Source organism: Lissotriton helveticus, chromosome 1_1 (assembly GCF_964261635.1).
Source record: "Lissotriton helveticus chromosome 1_1, aLisHel1.1, whole genome shotgun sequence".
Classification (NCBI taxonomy): domain Eukaryota; kingdom Metazoa; phylum Chordata; class Amphibia; order Caudata; family Salamandridae; genus Lissotriton; species Lissotriton helveticus.
Window position 1 is genome coordinate 570,847,050 of NC_136057.1, and position 23,866 is coordinate 570,870,915.

General features: G+C 44.8%; 1 protein-coding gene across 1 annotated transcript in view; it reads left to right on the forward strand.

Annotated features, from left to right (window-relative positions):
- Window positions 1-23,866, forward strand: part of LOC144813884 (solute carrier organic anion transporter family member 1A2-like) — a 1,119,068-nt gene that overhangs the window by 379,302 nt on the left and 715,900 nt on the right. Inside the window, exon 6 of the mRNA XM_078674060.1 lies at window positions 9,632-9,781. Coding sequence (XP_078530186.1) covers window positions 9,632-9,781 — 150 coding nt within the window. The remainder of the gene's footprint in view (window positions 1-9,631; window positions 9,782-23,866) is intronic.

Genomic DNA, 23,866 nt, shown 5'->3' on the forward strand with positions numbered 1-23,866 from the left:
TATGATTCCATGCACTGTAAATCTCCTTTATGTGGCCCTCGGTGCTCCCGGTACCAGTCTTCCAGACCCGGACAGCAAGCCAGGACTGCTGCTAGCCACAGACAAGTTTCGGCCCTCCTAATGCTGAGCCAAGCTCCGGAAGAGGAAGACAGAACAATAGGTATCCTGTCACAGGGAGGTGTGGCCAGCTCCCTGACAGGATTTAGTGTAGGGTGTGGGGCAGGGTGGGGGCGCTTGCCAGTGTTACAAATTCTACGTGCAGGACACACTTGGTGCCATCCATGCATAGTCCAGTTCAAACGAGTTCAGGGAAACCGCGCACAACATTTAAATTATCTGTAAGGGCCAAATGCCAAAATCAGACGATCTGGAGCGTCTGCCGCTGCGGCCGCCGATACTTACAGCGGCTGCTCTGCCGTGATATCGGCAATATCCACCCATGGCAATAACACCTCAAGATGGCGCCCAAGGTGAAAAAGAGGTCGAAGTTGGGGGGCCGCGGTAAAACGGACCCACATTACGAGGTAACAATGCTGCGGCCGCGACATCAGGAGCGGGCCCCCTGCTGCCCTTTCATCTTCCCCGGGGTGCGCCCGCAGCTGGTGCAGCCCGTGATCGCCGGATCTGCAGCCTCCATCCGCCTGTGTGGCCCGACCCCAGTGTGTGGATGGGGGCCCGTGGCCACAGAGGACAGGAGAGACAGGTTACATGACCGGGAGAGGATTTTAATTACAGCGCTCACCCCCTACATATGACAAAGCCGCTAACACCCACCTGGGAGAGCCAAGATAAACATCAGCTTTTTGTCGAGCATGAAAGCTGGATGGAGACCTGGGGATTTGTTTTAACATCCCTCCAGCTAATGACACTGGTGGACTGTGGTGCCCAGTACAGGAGCATGGGAGCATTTAGACCAGGGATCATGTGTGTGCAGCAGTGGTGAAAGGAGGTGCAAATACTGAAGATGCTCCTCCTTTTGACTTTCTGGCTCCTTTTCTTCTCTTGTTCTCCTCCGTTGGTGTCGGCTCCCTGGTTTTCTTTGGACTTGGCCCCCGTAACTTTTTGACTGGACCTCGTGTGCACCCTGCCATTTTGGGACCCTCTCCTGTTGTCACTCTTACCCTGGGTGCATCTTGCCATGTTGAGATGGTTTCCATCGATGCCCACGACCCGGGTCCGCCATTTTGTTGTTTCTTGTCCTTTCCTTTGGTCCCTTGGATTCCATCCTGCTGACTTTCAGACATTTCTCCTACGCTGGACTGCATTATCTCCTTCTCCTCCTCAGGTCCCCCTCTCTGTTCTCACCAATCTCAGCCTCCAACTCTTCTCCCCCACATACTGCTCTCTACCCCTTTTTATTTTATTTTATTTAAAAAAAAAAAAAAATTCTTCACTCTGTAAATATGTGATATATACTTGGCCAAGCCGAATCGCTTGTAAAATGGAATCCTGAGAAAATCTACTATTTGTATATATATGTTTATAGAGATAAGTCTAACCACTAGTATATATAGTAGACCTTTGTACTCACTTCCATCCCTATGTGATTCTTAGAGTTTATCCATTTGTATCTCTTCCTTGAGTGACTTTACAACTTGTACATTTGCAATTTTTCTATTTGTATCTCTTCCCTGTGTGACTTTACAACTTGTACGTTTGCAATTTTTTTTCCTGTTTGTATCTTTTATGTAACTCATGTAATCTTAAGTCCAAATGTATCGCAACTGGTTCTTTTGTAAAGCACTCTGACACCTTCGTGTAATGTATGCGCTATAGACAATCGCATTAAATAAATAAATAAATAAATAAATAAATAAATAAATAAAATGAATGAATAAAATAAATTGTCCCAAACCCTTTCCTTAGGGCATTTAAGGGCTTACAGTGTGTGGGTCCCTAGATTGATTGTGAGGCAAGAATAATTTCAGACATCACATCTTCTTCAACCGTCTGGGCACTCTGGACTTTGCTGGACTTTGCTCTGGGCATCAAGGCTGCAACCGGGAAGATTCCTTCTGCTCCTGATCTCCTCGCCCTGCTTGTCTGCTGCAATGTCTCTGTCTGTGCACCATACAGGAACCTTCCAAGGCCTGTGGGCATCCAAGACACCTGAGGGAATCTGCCTTGAAGTGAAGGAGTCACTTTCCTGCATCCACTGGCACTGAAACTAAGCTGACCAGTCTGCTGATCCTGAGCTTCCAAGACTCCAAGAGGCTCAGAAACACAGCTGGTGGTCCTTTACATCCATTGAGGCCTGGCCTGTCCTCTCACTAAGTTTGAGGGCAGTATCCATCATCAGACCTCTAGGAACGGAACCCCTGTGAACCCAGTTGACTTGCAGTTGCAAAGGCTTGTTGGTTTCCTTCCATTAAGATCTTCAGGCTCCAAGTAGCCCCAACCACAAGTATCTTTAGTGACCAAGATCTTTGTCCTCACCACAACACTTGCATCATGGATCTGCTTCTTTGGTGAGCTGCTCGAGCTCCTCTCGCGACTACAGTGCCTCCCGACTGTGGGTACGATTGAGCATCATATTCATATTATGTGGGCTCCCCTGATTGCATGGGGCCTGTCCTGACTCCCCTGACCTTGCTGGCCCTGACACTGCACCTTCTTTGCTTTCCATGTTGTTTCCAGTTGCCAAGGCTTGTTGGTGCTCCTGATGGACTTCAACCCCTGAATTCTCCTGGTCTTGCAGAGCATTGTCTGGTCCTCATAGTTGCAGCTTCAAGGTCACCGTCAACTCTCCTGCAGCACCAGACATTGGTGGGCATTTGTCTTCCATGCCTCCTGGTCACTTCCAAGAAGCATAGACTTTGTACCCTCTGATTTCAGGTACTTCTCGACTTGAATCCACTTTTCGGTTCCACCAGACACTTTCTCCTTCTCCAGCAGTGACATCTTCCTGAAGTCCTCCAATAGGTTTGACTATGGTTTCCGACGCCACTTCACACCTATGCACCCGGCTCCCCCGAGGAATGTATCCGGGTTTCTAAGGTATCCACAAGTCAGGTGGCTCTCCAACCTTATGTCTTCCACTGGGTTTCTTCAGGGTTGACTGGGAAGGATCCTTCTTTAAAACTGCAACCGCGACTTACCAGTTGACATGTATTGATCTCCCGGTCGTGTTCCCACTCTGCACACAGCCTCCGTGGGGCTCCTGGTTACATACTTTGGGTGGATCCTTGGGTCCCCTGCACTTATACATCTTGTGGGTATAGTCTTGACTTGAGTCGTGGTTTGCATTCTACTATTTCAGTATATGGTTTGGTCCCCCCTCCAGGTGACCACTGTGTATTACATGCGATTTACCTCTTTCTATTGAAAAGTAATGTGTACACTGTGTGTATCTCCTGCTAGGAGATACCTGTATGTGTTAATGAGTGTTATGTAATAAATATATATTTTTATAAATACACTCTGTGGTTCTTTTTTGCTTAATCTATATCAGTAAGATTATGTTTTAGTAAAATAAGCTGCTTTACACTCCTTCTGGACTAAGCTTAAGGTTGCTGACTACAGCAATCACTTAGAGAGATTTCTAAGGTTGTCTAAGACCACTAAACTCACCATTAGGGTTGTCTGAATGGGTGCAGGGTGCCCACTTACATAAATGTACACCATGTACCAAGCCAGCTTCTCACAGCCCTGATCTGCAATAGGGCACCCTCTACATTTGTGATCTTATCAGTTGGTATGTTTTGGTCTTCAATAGTTGAATTTCCCTCCTCTCTGGGCCTTAAGGGGGCATACCAGTTAGTGCAAGGAATGTTAGGCTTGTTACCCACTTCTTTTGGCTCATGACTTAGAGAGACTAGAACTCCTTTGTCCACTACTGTAGTAGATAGTGGGCAGGTGCTGCTAGGTTGTGTGCCAACATTAGTTTGGGCAGCCAAATTTCTTGCAGCAGAGTCATTCTTTTTGTTTTTCCCCTTTGAAAAAGTGTGTTTTTTTAGGTCTGGCTCCCATTTTCCATTCTTTTCTTGGTCGACTGCTAGCATACCTTCACCCTCTTCTATCAGGACATTTATAGCTTCTAGTGTGAAACTGTCTTTGCTAGATTTTTTTGCTAAATTAATTCCCCTTGAGCCCAGTGTCAGTTTCTGTGTTTTCCCATTTCCAGGCTTTCCTATTGTAAAACAGTCTATCTCTGTAGATTGCAAGCGTAGAGTTAATCTCAAGTTTGATAAAATCATATATTTTAACTGACTCAGGGTGGCCCTTGCATAGCTATCACTTTTTGGTCATTGCAACCCTAGTCGCCCACACTAGACACTCACTTGTTGGTAAATTAGATGCCTCCGGTGGTCTTCGTTCGTGAGTCTGGATCTCAATAGCAGGCTGAAGAGAGTGGGCTTATCCTGGCCTCTTCTTGGCAATGGCGGGCGTAGACGGGCTTGGTATTGGCCAGGTCTTGGCCCGGCACATGCCCGGGTGTGATCTGGGTGTGTCCGGCGCATGTCCCGCGCTACAGATCTTGTGGAGTGCTTTTGTGGCATGAGGCCCCTCCCTTCAGTTGCACGGCAAGCTGAAGAACCGAGTCCCATTCCAGTTGCGATGTCCGGGTAACCAGGAGGAGGCAGAACGGCAGCAGCAAATTAGTCCTGTACTCATTCATGCACAAGGAAGCAGGTAAACTGATCATAGTGGCCTGGGTGTATCCCACCCACACACCAAAATCCCAAAGCCCGATCTCGGGGAGCAATGGGAGGGTGAGGAGAAATTACAACAATATCAGGAAGATATGGTGCCACCTCCACACCTCAAGATAGTGGCCTATAGAGGCATAGCCCCTGCATTACAGCAGGAAAAATAGACTTATGCAGGATAATACCTAAGCAATATAGACCATGTGGCAATAATAGAATGGACATTTCATCTAAAATGTAGCGAAGACATACTCAAAATCAAAATGTTTAAATCACCCTCCTCTTGTCACCATCGTCTGGGTGTTCTACCTGGTTACAATCGGAGACACCCAGGGCACCAGGCGTCTAGATCCTAGAAGAAAACTGCCTAGCACACCCGTTGTATTAGTCAGTCACAAGGTCAACGGAGGAGACTAGTCTATTCAGCGAGGCACTCACTGCCAACCCGCAAATCCACAAGAAACAAAATATTATATAGTCAATCCATACAAAAGTCACAAATCCGTGGCTGTATAATAGTCAATCCATATAATGTGCATTGTCTGCACATACAACCTCATTCCTATATTGGCCAATTTAATTCCATAATCTTCTTATATACCAAAATCCTAAAAAATCATACCTAATTAGCAATATGCATGGATGCAACTGGGATAAACCAGCGCGCACTCATAGTAAATCCCCTGGAATAGGCCAGCACATACTCATAACCAATTGCCTTGGATAGAACAGCGCAAAATCGAAAACACCCACCTCTTGCCACCAAGAGCCTACCCTTGATCCATTTGGGCACAGTAACATGCCAGGTGCCCAAGTGAAAGACTGTCTGGGTACAAAGTGTGTCCTATTGTACAAGCAGCAAGTGAGCAGCATCCAAGCGTCAGGCACCCTCTTGGTACGAATTGCTTCACATGGTGCATGGAGGTGACATTTTAAACCCAGAAAAGAAACAACAGCAAAAAAATATTACACAAAAGGAAATATTACAGAAGGCAGGATATCCTGAAGTTAAGCTGCATATAAAACCTGCAATGTCAAAATATAAAACGGTGCAAGAGCAGGCAACTGTTAGGGCGGATGCAGTGGGAACACTACACCTGCATTCTCCACCAAATGTGGAAGCAAAATTACAGAAACACAGGCACTTGACAAGTTTCATAAACAGCGTTTATGAGTCAGTCAAGGGAACATGAGCAATGCCGCAGAATATCATATTTTCACTAGGTCTTTTAAACACAAAAACCACAAAAGGCATGTTGATATATATCACATTGTTACACAGAAAAGGTGATTTTCTCACCATTATGGAAAAAATACATGGTGAGTTATTGATCAGAAAGTTCAGGAATTACACAATCATTAAGCATACAACCAATCATAGGAGAATAACATCTGGTGACACAAGCATGATACTAGATGGTGTCAAGCGTAATAGACACATGCTGGCCGTTGAAACAATCCAGTGCGTCACCAGACAGTATTTGCCCAATACCAGTCCAATCAAATGCAGGCACTTAGCCTTGCTGTATGTGGCCATCGGCATGGGTGGCTGTTGCTGGTCAACCGAGGAAATGAGTGTCACATTCGGTGTTCTTGATCAAATCTTGCTGTACAGCAGGGTACATTAGTTTATCTGAGGGCATCTGACCTCTGGACGCATTTTACAGGCCTTGTCATCAATGAGTATCATAGGATGAGAGAAAACATGAAGGATTCCATTTTAAAGAAAAAACACGGCTTCCGCATCCCCAATCTGCCCCAAACACGGGGGCAGAAAGCCTACTAGACACCAGAGACTGCATTTGTGCAGTATTTGTTTGGGTTGGCGTATGCCACCCATGGGGTTGAACATTTGCTCCCATGCACCACACACCCCCTTTAGAGTGTCTACTCCTCGGGGTAGATAATGGTATTCTCCCAATCTGCCCCGGGGGCAGAAAGTCCACTGAACACCAGGTATTTCAAAACATTGCCAAAAGAAACAAAAGGCGGGGGCGTCCTAAACATACCTCACCCAAGAATAGGCAATACTTTCTTTCTACCCCCGGGGAGCAGATAGGTTTGTCCCAATTGGGGAGGTTCCCCCAAATCAGCCCACCAGGGGTAGAAGTCCACCTGGCGTTAGAAATTTCACCTTTGGGGCAAAAGTAAATGGTGTGGGTACTGGACTCTGGCAATGGCCTTGCCACACCCCAAAAACAGCAGACCAGTCTTTTTCCCCCTGCCAGGGGCAGATAGGAGATTTGCCCCAATTTGCTCCTGAAGGATTAGTGTGTTGCTTTTCACCCAAGTGATTTGAGAATGTAACTGCATGGAGATTCAGCTTAGCAGCCCATACACCCATCTCAAAGATACACAACAGGCATCAGTGTGAGCCTCATCTATACCAATTTCAATATGGGTGGGAAATGAACAATGGAATATGTGAATTACATGCTTTGATCTGAGGATTCTCCCACCTCCTGCTTTGTGATTTTTGCTGGCACAGGGTGATTTACTTCTAGGATAATTTGTGGCACATTTACAGGCCCCTTGCAAGACATTTAAGCCGCTGTTGCGTCACTTCTGTGACACGGTGGTGGTGGAAACCATGCGCCACATTGCGACTTAGTTACAACGTGACACATCTAGGGAGATGCGTCACGTTGTAAAGCCCTGCGCAACATTAAACCTGTGTCAGGTTTAATGTAAGCAGGGTGGGCATTCCTTTGTGATATGCCTCCTGAAAGTGGTGCAGTGAAATCGACAAGATTTCATGGAGTCACTTTTCATAGGCCGCTGCAACTAAACCTTACGCCTGCTTGAAGCAGACATAAGGAGTGGCGCAGCACGTTAGCTATGAGCGCGTCCATGAACATTGTTGGAGTTGCGTTGCACTTGTGGCACAACTCCAGCAAAGCGCCGCCCTTACGCCATCAGAAGCGACACACATCTGTCTATCTCTGTGCCACGGTGCGCAGCATTGTAAATGCGATGCATCCGTGGTGACGCAAGGGTAGAATTGTGTGTCACATCGGTGCTGGCGCATCCCTGCTAATATGCAGGGATGTGCCAGTCCTTGTAAATCTGACCCCTTATATTGTCCGAATTCATTTGTCAGGTGATGTTCATATGCTCCGCAACCCCTTACATTTTTGACTGACTCAGACACATCTGGATGAGTGGAAAGGGCACTTGGTCAATTTCTTCCTAGCAGGGTTAGGTATATATGTGGCAGCAGTACTGTGCCCATGTTTTTAATAGTGGGAGAGGGATCTGTCATTTATATTACAAAGGATTTTGGAACTTGTGGTGCAACATACAGAGGGTAATACATGAGTCTATGACTGACTATATTTTTATATACACTTTGTACAACTTCCTTACTCACAATGCCAGTGCAACACAGACAATCTTTTCATACACTTTTTCTTGTCATCCCATTTACCTGGCACCATGTTGCAGACATCACACACAGGCAGCCCATGGAGCATGTGGGGGTGGATTGTGGTAAGGATATCCTCCTCTAGTGGGGTGAAACGGAGGCTGATTCCGGAGTGTGGGGCAGGGAGGACCCTGTTCAATTCGACCCTGGAGTACTTCTCCTTCACACTCTGCTTTTCATCCTGCTACTTCTTGATGTCCTGACTATGCACCTCTCCTCCTCCAATGCTGTGACAGCAGTGGCTAATTGCTGCCATAGAGCTGCCTTCTGTGTGCCACTGGTTCAGTAAGGTGGGAGACCATATAGGCGTTTGTGGTGCCTCACTATGTACTCCACAAGCATGGTGGTCTTCTCAGTGGTAAAGTTCTTCTTCCTCCTCATTTGTTCCATTTTTCTCTGGCGATATACAGCGATTGTAAGCACGAACTCTCTATGGCCAAACCTGTTCCTTCAATGTGTGCTGATTTTATATGTTTGGTAGTGCTAGTCTTGCAGTTAGTGTTAATTGACTTCAGGTGGAATGTGGTGGGGGATGGTAGGCACTTGACACGTTCATCAGGTCAAAATAAAGGTATTCCGGCAGAAAATTTGGAGTTCTGGCCCAGAAGCGGGGATTCTGCCCAAAAGCAGAGATTCCGGCTCAGGAGCAGAATTATGCTCCGAGTGCGGGAATTCCGGCCCGAGTGTTGACGTAAAGTTAGTAGTCATAAATTCATTCTGTGAATATCAAAAGTAGTAAGTTCATTCTGTGCATACCAAAAGTAGTAAGTGCATTCTGTGAATACCAAAATGGTAGTAAATCTGGGATTTTGTATTAAGTTAGTTCTGTGAATCGGGCCCCTTGTCTCGGCGGCCATGCACAGAACTTGACTGCAATATTGTGCACTTTCACTGGGAATAAAGGTGGTTGAGTGTTACTCAGTGAAACTATGGTATAAAATAAAATCTTAGTCTAAGGGTTGGTGGGAGATGAGGATGCACAATGTACTTGATCCACATTGCAAATGTAGTCCTGCAAAGGCAGCGTATTTGTTCACGAAAAAGTGGAATTGAAATTGTTCTAGTGTAAAATATTATCCATTTATGCCCTGTCTCCTGGGATGCACTCCTGGCGTTTTCTATATGTATCACGTAGTGGGATTATCTAAGGCAGAGATGACAAAAATTGGATGAGAATAAGAGAGGGTGAAAAGAAAAGTAAACATTCATTATCATTGCATCATTTGAGTTTAAATATTGAAAACGTAATCGCGTGAAGAATCCTCTGCTTGCAGGCAATGTCACACACAGAATTGTAAAGGAAAGCAAATGCAAGATTCGGAGCTATAAAGACGGGTGTGCTTGCTCCAGGCTCCAATAAAATGATTAAGGTTTGAGGGACTGTTCTGGCTCAGAGTTTCATCATTTGTTCATCAGAAAATTATATATTTTCTCACAGCCATTTTATGTTATTTGTGTTATTAGCCTGTGCACATGCTTCCCACCGCGGTAAATACATCTGCAACCCTTGAATTCCGCTAATTGAACGCTGTTACGTTTTATACTGATTTATTTGCAGATTGCGGAAAAACTGAAAGCGAGTCCTTGATGTGGGTGTATGTGCTCATGGGCAACATCCTTCGTGGAGTGGGCGAGACACCTATCGCTCCCTTGGGCCTCTCCTACTTGGATGATTTTGCCAAAGAAGAAAACTCTCCTTTTTATATAGGTAACTATTCAAACCAATGTTACTTTTGTATTATTAGCTACTAATTCAAATATGTGTTTATAAACATAGACATCACTGGGTAGTTTCAACTAACTATTTTCAAATACTTATTTTAATTTGCAAATGTGTCTTGTAAGAGGAAATGTAGAGTAAAACTTAATTTGTTATGGTAAACTTTCCATTCTCACTTTGCACGGAGAGTTTCTGCAACGATATAGTCATGAGTGAAACCATACACCTAGGGGCAGATTTATGTCGGACTTGCGCCATGTTTATGCTGCCGTTGCGTCACGCAACGGTGCAAAAACGTTGCGCATCTCTGCGACCTATTTACAACGTGACGCATCTAGGCAGATGCGTCACGTTGTAAAGCCCTGCGCCACATGAAACCTGCGTCAGGTTTCATGTGGGCGTTCTGTCGCAGGGTGGGCGTTCCCTCGTAGGAAAGCCCCGTAAAACTGACGCAGTGAAATCTACAAGATTTCACTGAGTCAGTTTTATGACGCTGCTGGGTCAAATCCTTACGCCTGCTTGAAGGAGGCGTAAGGAGTGACGCACCACGTTATGTATGGGTGGCCCCTGTACATTGCAGGAGTTGCGTCGCACCTGCGACGCTACTCCAGCAATGCGCCGCCCGTACACCACAAGATGCGTCATGGATCTGTCCTTCCTTGCACCATGGTGCGCCGCATTGTAAATGCGGCGCATTTGTGGTGCCGCAAGGAGGGAATTGCGTGACGCATCAGTTCTGGCGCATCCCTGCTGATTTGCAGAGATGCACCAGAACTCATAGCGCTTTATCCCCTGTCTTCTCGTACACCATGGCAATTCCAGTAGCGCTATCAGTTTCCTTTGTACCCTTTTCACCTTCTAAAGTAAGACAACTTGCAGAGGGTGTGAACCATGAAGCGAGAGGCAGGTTCACTACTTCCGCTTGAGTAAACCTTTCCTTTGTAGGTCTAAGTTTCTACTTCTTTGGGGTGTTACCCCCGCCACTTAAGCTCCTGTCTATAGCTTGTATCTGTGCACAGTCTTTTTGCAGAACCATAGACATTCTACATTCAGATGAGCGGTATCACACAGGTAACATCATTTTTTTTTTTTATGTTTTAGAGTTGTATATGGCGCGAACTCGACCGGCAGGTATCCGAGCTCTTTACTTTAGCATCAGCCCCGTTACAGGCAGCCACATTCATTTTTTTTAGGCCCGGAGAGATTATGTAATCTACCCGGAATCACAGGATGTTGAGGGTCCCTATGGAGACTAGAAAATGGTTCCCCAGCTTCGAGGTCGACCGCTCTAGCCATTAGGCCACATCCATTGTATCTTCAGTAAATGTTGACCAAGGCATCGCTCACTGTAAACAACTTAGGGCCTCATTTATGAAAGCCTTGCGCCACCGGTGCGTTGCTTTTTCCCATGTTAAAAGTGACGCACCGGCGGCGCAAGTCCTTCATAAATAAGGCCCTTAGATCATATGACACGCAGGTTCAGACGGAACAAGGAATATTTTCCTTTTTTTCCCGTGAATAGATGCTGTGCCTTCATACTTGCGACTGTGTAACTATTTTCAACAGAGCAGTGACTTTGAGATGAGCCCTCTTCTCCCACATCTCTTCATGCTTTCAAGCTGTCTCCCCCTGGTACCAGTCAGCGAAAGATATGTGGGCCGATGCCGCTATCTCCTTTCTGTGCTCTCCTCTTCCCAGTCCTCCTGGCTGCCCTCTGGATTACCTATCGCTGGCTGGCAGGTTTTTTGGCCCGGTGAGCTCAGCCTGACGTTGAGTCCCTGCAGCCATGCTTCTTGTTCTACTCTTGATAGGAGAGCATATAGCAGGGCATGCAGCACCCTGTTCAGAGTGTTGTCTGCAGCATCTATTGAAATACTGACTGCGGTCTGAGGTCGCTGAGGCCAAACAAAAGTGAGACTTCTTCTGCTGTTATTCTTGTTTATTGTATGCAATATATATTGGTTCCTCCAATGCTTTTTTTACAAACAGTAACATTTGTGAAATCCATTACTCTCTATAAGAATAGGTCTCAGAGTATGGTTGCCTTCAAGGACGGGCCTGTCATTAGCTCAATCTGTCTCAAATAGGACTAAGGACTGCATTAAAGGGGTTAGTCACTGCAAGCTCACATCCAATTTGCTGTATGAGTACACATTTCTCTTTATCAGCATCTCCATAGGTAAACATGCCACTGAACCTACTTGTGAGAAATTGAATTAATAAGTGTGGTGGGTTACCGACGTCAAGATATAATCACAACTCTTGTCAGTATGAACCCTTAAAGTTACTAAATATACCTGAATTCAACACCCTCTTAGCTATTGCGCAGAGCAGACTGGCATAATTTAGGGCAATGTGTAAAGTAGTTATGCAGTACTAAAACAGTACTAAAGTAAAACTATTACACAGCAAAAGTAACAAACCAAATTGCAACCATGGAATGAATACATTTCAAGTTAGAAAAATAGAGGAAACTTGAATAAACAAAACACCAACATGACAAACATCCAATAAAGAGAACCAGCGATATGATTTGTTAAAGTTTTAAGTAGAAACGAAATAGCGCCAAGAAGCACGAAGTGCCAATGTTTATTATTGGTTGCAGTAGACCAGGACCTCCACATAATTTGAGGTTCGTCTTGGTCAAAGATTTACTCTTCTGCCTGTAAGTTCTAAATCCCCCAAGGTCCTCAGGGGCGGCAGCTAGAGACCAGAGGCTTGACAGCAGGGCTTAGGTCCAGTTGCTAAAGGTCTCATCAATAGGGATCTGCCCAATTAACCCCACTATACCTGGGCATGAACATGTGAGATAAAAAAGAAGGTATAATGTGGAGACCAATTCCAAAATCAAACCACAACACAGTGAAAGCTCAAATGAATCCCTGGTATAATTGTCTATTCATGACACGGTATGATTTATTTATTAACTCATAAACAAGCTGCATAATCCTTGCTCTCTTCACTTGGATCCAAGAAGAACATATATATTACCATACAAATAAACACACTACAGTATATATACATAAGAAAAACATCTAAAATCAAGGACATTTAATAGCCCTATTAATACATGAACGCAAACAAATGTATAAAATCACAGAGAAGTTTAACAATAAAATACTCAGTCCTGCCTTCCGATTGTTTAAGGTATATATGGCTGTTTCCGTAGTTGCATGTTCAGTCCATCGTAGGAGGTAGTCTTTGGACTTTTTTGCATACTGAGGACAAGTTCAGCCTCTCTTTTTTTAGTGTGTGCCCAAATATTATTTTCCAAGAATCAAAATCAGAGGACTCCAATAGAAGATGTCAACGTGTTTCGACCATTTCAATATGAGCATCTTCAGGACAATGGAAGAATGAAAGTGCCTATTAAAATAATATATACAAGTTGTATCCTCATTTGCAGGTGCATATTTTGTCATGGTGCACCCAATTAACTGAAAATCACCCTTAGATACAAGTGGGCCTGTAACATGCAGAGCGGAAAAGTACTGTAAACTGGAAATGAGTTTTAGAAGGGGAGATGTGTCATGTATTCCTGAGAAAATAGTGCCATAAGGGCATAAGGACATGTATTCTAAGAAATTAAAAAATTTAGCTAACGTAACCACCAATCGGAATCTGTTCAGTGCATTCTGAGCAATTAATTCTCAAAAACTTTGTATATCTAGGGAAGCATAGTCTCCTTGGCTTCCAGCAGTTCTCAAGCTGAGATCTGATTGGCTACTACCACCTCAAACAGGAAGTGGTGGCAGCCACCTTGGAACTCGAGACTCAGTCCTGTATCCAGAACAAAACAAAATAAAAGGCCCAAGGGGGCAGCGTAGGAATTCCCTGGCCTCCTAGGGTTGGTGATGGGGTCCCAGAAAGTCCCCACCTGAGCCCAAATATTTTATTATTATGTTGCCACAACAAAATTAAAAACAAACAATATTTAATAGATCTCGTGCTTATTTTGACACACCCCCTCAGGGTGGGGCAGGGCCCAGATGGGAAGAGTTGTTTATTTTTTGTGGAATGGAGATGTGCTTGGCCCTCTCTAATTCCGGCCCTAAGGATCCCTTCCCCGGGGGCCCGGCGACTTTCTCTGGGTGAGGGGCACACACAACTGCTCTACCTGGGCCAATTTCAGCCCCAGGACCTCCCCCCACGGTCCACTGACTTTTTCATGTGGGGGGCATGAGCCCCCCTCCCCAGGTAATTTTCAGCCCGTGGTACCTCAACCCCTGGGCCCAAGTGCCTTTTTAGAAGGGGGCACGTGGCCCCACTCCTCGGGCCTCCTTTGGTCTCAGGGACTCCATCTTCTCAAGCCCTGGAGAATTGTTTTCAGGGGAGGGGGCCCGCCTCGAGCCAAGACAGTCCCCATTGAATCCACCCTGGGGACAACATTTAGCAAAATGGGGAGGAAGGCTGCACAGCCCTCCTCTCCGAGTCTCTAAAGGCCCTCAGGAGCCCACCTCTAGTACCAACATTGCATAAAATGGGGAGGGGGCTTCACAGCTCCTCCTCACTGAGCTATTAAGCGCCCCGGAGAGCCCATCCCGGAACTGGCTCACTAGCTATGTCCCGAGAAGCCCATCTCAGGGACAAAACACTTTCCCTGCCTGCACTGGCTAGAGCTGGTAAACCTGTATTTGCCCCCGCTTGATGGGGGAATTTTTAAATCTCCCACCAAGCGGGAACAAATATCAAATCCGCTTTCAGTTGGTCTGGACTTCTGATCCATTTCCCAGCCTTTATCACAGATCAAAATATTGCTCCTGTCCGAAGAGAGCTGATAAGGACTCAGGGAGGGAGGCTGCGTGGCCTCTCCCCTAAATTTAAATGAACACCCCTGGTGATGGGATCTCCAGGGCCAAAAAAGGCTCGGGAGGGATGCCATGAGGCTCTGTCCACTTGTTTTTTGTAATGAGCCTAGGCCAAGGGTTCCCCAAAGCCTAACAAGGCACAGGGAGGGGGGCATTCACCCCCCTCCCATTAATGGGCCTAACAAGACTTGGGGAGCGGGGTCCATGAAGCCTCCTCCTCTTTAATTAAAACAAATGGCCCAGGGATGGAGTCCCCAGGGCCTATTGAGGCTCAGTGAGTGGGGGCTCATGGCCCCTTCTCTTTAATAAAAAAATGGGCCCAGGGATGGGGTCTCCCTCTCCCTTTTAAAACAAGCATTGGAAATGTAATAGGTCTCGGATTTATTTGAGTTAGAGCGAATGGCATTGTAAATGGCAATGTCTTTTAGCCATGTGTTATGGAGTGTATGCATGTGGTGTGTAGTAGAATTATGTGGGTTGAATTGGGATTGTTGGTTGTGGAATTGTGTGGCGTGAAATTGTGTGGTGTGGAGTGTATTTGTGTAGTGAAATCATGTGGCATTGTAGAATGTTGTGGGTAGTAAGTATGTGGTATTGAGTTTACTGGAATTGTGTGGAGTGGGATTGTGTGTTATTGAGTGTAAATATGTGTAATGGTATTTTGTGTTGTGGAATGGTATGTGGTTGAGTTTAATTATGTGGTGTGCTGTAGAATTTTGTGGCATGATGTGGAATTCTGTAGTGTGGATTAGATGTATGTGGTGTGTTGTGTTATTGTGTTGTTGAGTTGAATTATGTGGATTGATGTCAAATTATGTGGAGTGGATTTGAAATGTGTGGAGTTGAATTGTGTAGCAATGGAGCTGTGTGGATAGCTTTGCCTTTTTGGTGACAAAAAAACATTAGGTAGGAGCTCATCTCCAAATCTGTGTCTTTTGAGGTTAAAAAAAGAAAAAAAGATGTCCGGACACATAACTGGAGCCCATATAGGGCTTCTTGTCATCACGTTTATGGCCAGGTTGGAGTAGCGATGGAGGGAAAAGGTGGAGAGAAAGTATTGCAAGAGTTTACACTGAAAGAAGAGGCAGATGGTCCCACCTATCAGAGAGAAGCTATTTCAAGAAGGCTGCCACAGAAAGGCTGGTGCCTGCGGAAATCCACAAGCAAAATCACAAAAGCCAGAATTAAAGACTGCAGCAACATAGTATAATGTGAAAATCAAATCGCATCTACATGGCAGCCCTCTGCATAGCAAATTACACACTAAAAGCTTGTGAGATTCTTGTAACATTTGTAAACCTTTGGTCTCCTTATCATGCAACTACAACCACCACTCTTTGTATATAAAACTAGAAATAGATATGGCATTCCTTCAAATGTCTATGGAGAAATCCCAGAGAAACCCCCAAAAGGGGTTCAGTTGTTTTACTATTTTTCTTGTTTATTTGACTGGTCTTAGCACCTGCTGACGTCACACTCCTTCCTCCCTCCATCACTATGTCACCCATGGGGAAACATTGACGGTCACCTGCTGTGAAGCTGCAACAAAAGTCTATAGATTGTAGGCCAAAAAAATGTTTATTTATTTTCGTAGAAATGGTGGCATGCTGCGCTTTAGATGAATATGTTTAAAAGTAAAGTGCGCCATACTGCGATTGCTACAATAGTTAATTTTGGATGCGTTAACAATTGATGTGTGCACTGATGGCTGGTGGTGTGTATGCCTGTAGAAATTGTGCACTGATGCTGTGTGGTTGTGGTTGTGTGTGGTTGTGTGTGTGGTTGTGTGTGTGTGGTTGTGTGTGTGTTTTTTTGTTTGTGTGTGTGTGTGTGTGGTTGTGTGTGTGTGTGGTTGTGTGTGTGTGGTTGTGTGCGTGTGTGGTTGTATGTGTGTGTGCGTGTGTGGTTGTGTGTGTGTGGTTGTGTGTGTGTGTGGTTGTGTGCATGTGGCTGTGTGTGTGTGTGGCTGTGTGTGCCTGGCTGTGTGTGTGTGGATGGGTTAGGTGACAGCAGCAGTCGAGCTTCCCTCACACATAACAAGCATAGCATAGGTGACATCAGCAGTGCATGACCCATGTGCATCCCCCATTTGCATTTATAAACAAGTATGCTATAGGTAACAAGAGCACTGCAAGCGCCACTCACACTTAAGAAAGGTATAACATAGGTGCAAGCTTCACTCACACATAATACGGGTACATAGGCATCAACAGTGTCAGTTGCATTGCAAGCTTCCCTCAAACATTACACGCATAGCATAGGCGACAGCAGCAGTGCACGCTCCATTCGCACTTATCACAGGTATAGCATAGGTGGAACACCAATACCATCCTTCATTTCGAAGAGAAAACATTTTGAAGGGTGCCTCCTATCAGTTATGAACTGAATCCAAAACCAGCCGCGGTCGGTAGGGGAGTACCTGCCGGGGCGGTGACGTGGGGAGGGGGAGGGGAGGGTGGGGGTTAGTAATGTATAGAATATGGAGGTTTGCAGGTAAGTAAACATTTAAATAAATCAAACGAATTTCGTTGCGCGCACTGCATTGCATTTGGGGATGCAGTGCGCCCAACGAAATTTGTTTGATGTATTTAAATGTTTACTTACCTGCAAACCTCGATTATACATACATTACTAACACCCACCCTGCCCCACCCCCTCCCCACGTCACCACCCCGGCAGGAACTCCCCTACCGACCGCGGCTCTCCAAAACCTCACGACAGTGCAGTAAACTGATTCCAGTATGCCTTGAAAAAATTTTTGAATCACATTAGCCTCTGCATATATTTTACTACCAGCAACAACACTGGACCTCATCTAACAATCGATCTATGCAATTCAAATTCAAGCATTTTTTTGTAGATGGCGCAATAAAAACCACCACAGAAAATCTTAAAACATACAAACAAATCTTGGTCGTATTAGGTTTGGCCTTGGATAATAAACAAGTAGACATCCTTCTGAACTCAGAACCTATACTACTGAACTTATCTTAGCGAGATTGTTGTCTACCTTAAGTGATTAGCAAGATTACTAAGTGAACCTCAGTAGTTCAAGTTCTGGAGGTTAACATAAGCCATTTTATCTTTTCTTAATTCTAAAGAACATCTATCACCAAAAAGTGCCCTTCCAAACGGGGTGTAGTGCCACCCAACTATGATTAGCAAGCCGAGCAAGGACTTTATGGTGAAGCATGCCACATAATTGTGTGTGTGTGAGTCCTTTGACAAAATCAAGGTTTGTCCCAGATTCTGGGCTAAGGATAGGACTGGGAATTTTAGAAGTCTGTTTGGCATTCATCTCTGTTTAACTGATTTACTTTAGGATAAAATTAGATGCAGGCCCCTTATTGTTACTCCTTCTATTGTCCATAAGGAATTGTACAGTCGACTTTCAACTTTCATAGCCAAAATGTTCTGAGTGATTAATTTCTGAAACTGTCTATTGTACATAGTTTTCCTTTGTTCTCATTGTTCACGAACAACGTGCCCTTACATTACACTGTTTACTATTGCACTTGTAACCTTATCAGACATCTTTACTATATAACAAATAAAGTTACAATGTATGACCCTGTATCCTATTTGCGTTGTTTGTTCTGTGTATAAAAAACAGTAGGCTTGCATCTATTGCCCGAATTACAGTCCATGACAAACACACAACAATTCGTTGTCTCAACATTTTTTTTAAATGTCACATTGAACAGTTTGGCACTCTTCTGGTCCTTATCATGCATCAGTGAGCAAGTAAAAACTGTTGAATGGTGGTGAAAAAATACCTATGGATTTGGGGATGTGTGAAATTTGTGTATTTACGTTAAACGTATGTGAAATTAGCTGCAATAAGCTAAATGCAAATCTTACATTTAGCACTATATGTTAGCATGAAATGTGCAGTCATGTCTATTTTGGACGTGTGGACACATTCCATGCTAACAATTAAACAAACAATGGAAAAATAAATTAACATGTGGCACGAACAGCAGCTGCTCGCGTTCTGGTCATTAAAGTTGTTCCCAAGATTTAGTTTTGCCAGGAACACAACAGTTCTGATACGCGGCACAGTTTAGAGACTCTCGCATAACACACATTTCTCAAAATTAAATGATTGAAGCCGGGGTAGTTGAAATTTTCCCCGGGGCGTAGACTACAGAGGCAAGCACAAAAATCGGGTTGAATTTCAACACTACAATGCTAAGAAGTCATGCCAAAGGCGCCTATGGAAAATACACCTGAAAAGCTATAAGCCCACTTTATTTCCTCCCACAGGTTCAAGGCCTTTGTCCTGATGAGGGTGGTTGTCGGCAGCAGCCGGGCCCTACACAGTATCTTGCTTTCCTGCAGAGCGGCTGATCCAGAGCCAGAGTTTGTCGAGCCGGGAACAATACAGAAACATTGCTCTCCTCTGTGGATATCGGTTCTCAGCTGTAGGTCATGTTCAGAAGATGCTTTCTGTGCTGTGCGTAGAGCTCTCGGCTCGGCATGATCGTCATACAACCTGCTATCATTGCCCTTCCCACTCTCCAACTATAAAACAACATAACAGAAGATACCGTAATTGAAAGATTTTTTTTCCCATTAAGTAGAGCATTTAGGCAGGCCTGTCATACTGTGAAGAAGGCATGCAGAAGGCAAACGCTAATCTGCCCAGATAGCAAACTAGGGAGGCTGAGGTATTAATTCAAAAATTGCGGAGAAGAAAAACACGCGCCTTTAAAAAACAAGCCGTAACCTCTCTCACGATATTTATGAATGGGTCTGGGAGGCCCATGCACAATTAAAACAAGTGATTGCAGAAGCGATCCTATTGAATAAAAAAAAAAAAGCGGCACTTCAAGCGATCGCGAAAGTGATCCTATTGTAAAAAAAAAAAAAAAACGCCCGCGTGTGGTGCACGCGCGCCACTGCGAAGCATATGTCTTCAATTATCGCGACTGTGTCTGCAGCGAAAGTTTAAGATATATGGCCTTTGGTGCGCGTAACAGACACCAATAGGCCATGGGCGGAACCCATGGCCTATTGCGTGTTCTGTTTTAAAAATACACACACACAGAGGCCAAATAAAATCGACCTAGGAAATAATACGCACGAGCTGTGTGGAATTTCCAGGTCCATTTTCAAAACCCAGAGAAATGGACTCTGGCTGCGCGACACTGCTGCGCAGTGAACACTAGGCCGAGACCTAATAAAAAGGGCCCTGGGAGATGGGTTCCCGAGGGCCTAATAAGGCTTGGGGAGGTGGGACATGCAGTCCGTCCCCCTTAAAACCTATATGACCCTGGAGGATGGGGTTCTGTAAACACAAGAATGGTCACGACTCAACTTGTTGAAGTGTTTTGGGGAAATAAAGGTTTTATTATGCTCTTGATGATAATGTTAAAAAATTTAAACATTGTGGTAAACGCTCCCTTCAAAAACAAAAGCGTTGTCTAAAAGGAGAACATTTTGACCACTGGAGCTGTTGCTTGGGCATCGTGACCCCCTCTTCTTCAAAAAACAGAGAGGCACTGGGGTATGGATCTTGAGGGCCTGGCCCATAGCCAAAGCCCTGCTATGCATGGCAGAAGGCTGTGTAACAGTGTGGGTTTGGCTGCCTTTTGGGGGTTTGGTCACAGGGCCAGGCCTTGTGGTGGACACGTAAACACACACCCCTTGATCGACCCAGGGAAGGGAACTAAAGGCTCTGCAGTCTCAAGTGTGAGCTGCCCTCCCCAAGACTCAGGTGCACATATCCTTTGGTGGTGCGCAGTGAGGCGCTGGCTGCCTGCAGGCATTGGACACAAGGCCTGACCACAGGGGAAACTCAGTAGTCAACCTCACGCTGTGCATGACCAAAGGCCCTGCTCAGTGTGGAGTTGGCTACCTTTATGGGGGTTATGTGGGTTGATCACAGGGCCCTGCCACAGACCAGGCCTTGTGGCCAAACCATAGTATTCATGGCTGTATGCCATGTGTAGCATGGGGTTGGCTACAGGGCATGGCCCCAGGCTTGGCCCTGTAGTCAACCCTGTGCACTGCACAGTGTGGAGATGGCTGCCTTCGCACGTGTTGGCCACATTCCGTGGCTACAGGCCTGGCACATGGAAGAAGGCCATGCCCACCATGGGGCTGGCTGCATGCAGGGGTTGACCACAGACCCTCGCTGCATGCCAGTTCATGTGGCCATCCACCCACCATCCACGACTGAAGTCCCTTTGCCGTTGGCTGCCTTTATGGTGGTCAGATAAAGGGTCTAGCCGCATGCCAGGCCTTGTGGCCAAAATCCTCACTGTGCATGGTCAAAGGCCTTTCGGAGCATGGGGTTGGCTACAGGCCAGGCCCTGTGGCCATCTTCCGTTGTGCATGCCGGAGGCTGTGCGATGTGGGTGGGTTGGTTTTATGTATGGTAAAAAATATTACTTTACATTAAAAAAAACGAGAAATTCACTGAAAAAAACAAAGGTTAAAGTAGCATAGTTAGGTGAAATGTTCAGTAACAACATGATGTTTTGAACTCTAAACACCACGGAAATTCACCAGTTATAGTTATACTATAACTATAACTTCTGCCTTAAGATAACTATAACTCACACCCTTCTATGCACAGTCTTCTCATCAATAATTTCAGCACAAATTTTGCAGAGATATTATGAATTATGCCATAGAAGATATCATGAGTGATGTAATATGTGGGGTAGTTACCAGTGCATGGCTAGGACATGAGTTATAGTTACCTTAGGGCATGAGTTATAGTTACTTGAGATAACTATAACTGGTGACTTGCAGTGTTTTTTAGAGTTTAGAACTTTACTTTAACTTTTTTTTCAGCGAAGTGATAGGCAATGTATACATAATTACAATTCAACATTTTGGCCCTAGATATTCTGGTCATGATGTTGTGGCCACTCGGTATTCCTTTCGTAATATTTGATACCCTTACCATTTGAAAGCTGTAGGGTCTCTGTTTAAACTGTCCTGAGCTCTTTCGACCATTGCTTTGTTCCGAGGTCCCTATTCTCCTGATACATCGTTTTCATCACCCACAGCATATACCAGACTATAAGTCTCTGCACACTTTTGCATTTTTGCCCTTAATAACACAACAATTGTGGCCTTGTTCCATTATAGTGGAGATGACAGAGGACCTAGCTTATTGGCAATGCAGATGTCCACTTTCAGTGTAGTTGCTACTGCAATAAATTAGAATCTCACTCCATGCCACCTAAATTATTATCCTATCTGCCACTGTGGTCAAAACTGCGACCTCCCCAAGCTGGAGATCATCCCTTTGATGCTGCTTCAAAGTTTGTCTCCAGCTAAAGATGAACAAAAGGGTTTCCCCCAAAGAAGCAGGAGATTTTCAAAATATACAACATCTATTTTTCTTTAGAAAAATCTAAAAGGCTGATTTTGATGGACTCCACTGAGCCCTCCAAATAATTTTGCTGTCATCAGCTACAATACTACATAACCAGTGGCAAGAAAGATGTAGAAACACCGGTCCCTCACTTTTTTGATTCTGGAGACTCAGAAAACGGATTATTTGAAATTTCTGAAACTTAGTATTAAAAATCTGATTTTAAAAGTCTAAGAATTGCTATCACGACCCTTTTTTGGTACATGCCAATAAAATACCCATGATGTTCACTGATATCACTTCTAGGATGTATGAGAAAATTCTGAGGGGAGCTTGCCACCTAGAAGCAGTATAGAAATATTCCTGATGGGAAACATTGCTCACATCGCATGCCTTACAACGCATGCGATAACAACACGGTTGTTACAATAATCGCGTTGTTACAATGCAAGCCATTACATCGCAAGTTGTTTCTACGACTTGTTGTAGGGCGTGCGCTAAACTAAGGAATAGTATAATATACTATCCCAACACCTTCCCTACTGTTGCACACGCTGGAGTTGGAATAGTAAATTATACTATTCCTAAGTCCAGCGCGTCGCCTACAGCAAGTCGTAGAAACGACTTGCGATGTAATGGCTTGCTATGTAACCGCATGCACTGTAGCGCATACGATGTAACATTGCATATTCCTTACTGAAAGGCTAAAACTGCACACAGCAAAGTAGCTGTATTTTTTCGTACAAGGACTATCCATTGCATAAGCTGCATTGGGTTGTTGTGAGAGAAGAAGCTTCCGGCCTGTTATCTGTCCGCTGATTGCTCCTCAGCTCTTGCTCCCGCTCCCACTCCTGAGCTGCTTCTGTGCCTGATGGTTGTGGCAACTAACCCCAACAAAGCCATCACTGCTCTCAGGGGCCAGAGGTTCGCTGGTTCCGCCGACTGCTGGTTGTCTTCTCAGTCGGCTGAGTATTCAGCGGGTGGTGCAAGGGTGGTTCAAGAGTGCTGCTTCGAGACACAGACAGAGCTGTGAGCAGGGGCTGACTGGCCTACATGTGGCAGTGCTGACGAGTGACTGAAGAACCCAGGATGGAAGGTATGCAGTTATTTTTGGCAAAACCTCATAAATGATGCCCTGAGTACCTAATTGAAAATAGTGTTTGCCTATGAGCCGCTTGCATGACATGGAGCAGATGACTGCTGACGGCTGATTGATGCACCTCTGCCTGGTCTTCTCGTCTCCTACACTGTACATTGTGGAAGCATGTCCTTGAACCTCATTAACTGGCACGTGCATCAACATTGGAGTTTGCGATTCCTTAATTGCGAAAAATAAGGAATCGCAATTAAGGAATCGCAAACTGCAATGCATCAAGAAATCGCTAAATAAATTGCGATTTCTTAAAATTCCTTAATTGCGATTCTCAATTTAAGAATCGCAATTAAGGAATCCCTTCCCATTCATTCATAGGAATGAATGGGAAGACATTCTCATGTTGCGAATCGCAATTAAGGAATCGCAAAATGAGAATGCAATTTCAAGGGTGCAGGGGGGTCCAAATGACACCCTGTTGCACCCCTGAAATTTGCCATTAAGTACATTTTTCACACACACATGCCCCAAGGGCATGTGTGTGTGTAAAATGGCACTTTGAAAAATGCACTTTTGTGCATTTTTTAAAGTTTTCGCAAATTACCATGAAGTTCAACCCTTATTTACGAATTCGCAAATTTAAAAAATTTGATGTATTGCATTTAAGGAATCTCAATTTGAGATTCCTTAAATGCAATCGCAATCTAAGAAATCGCATTTTTGCGATTTCTTAAATTGCGAGAACAACAAAATGCATAATGCATCCCAAAAATGGAAATTGCATTCGCAAACGGCCGAATTTTGCGATTCGCACCGTTTGCGAATGCAATTTCCTTTGA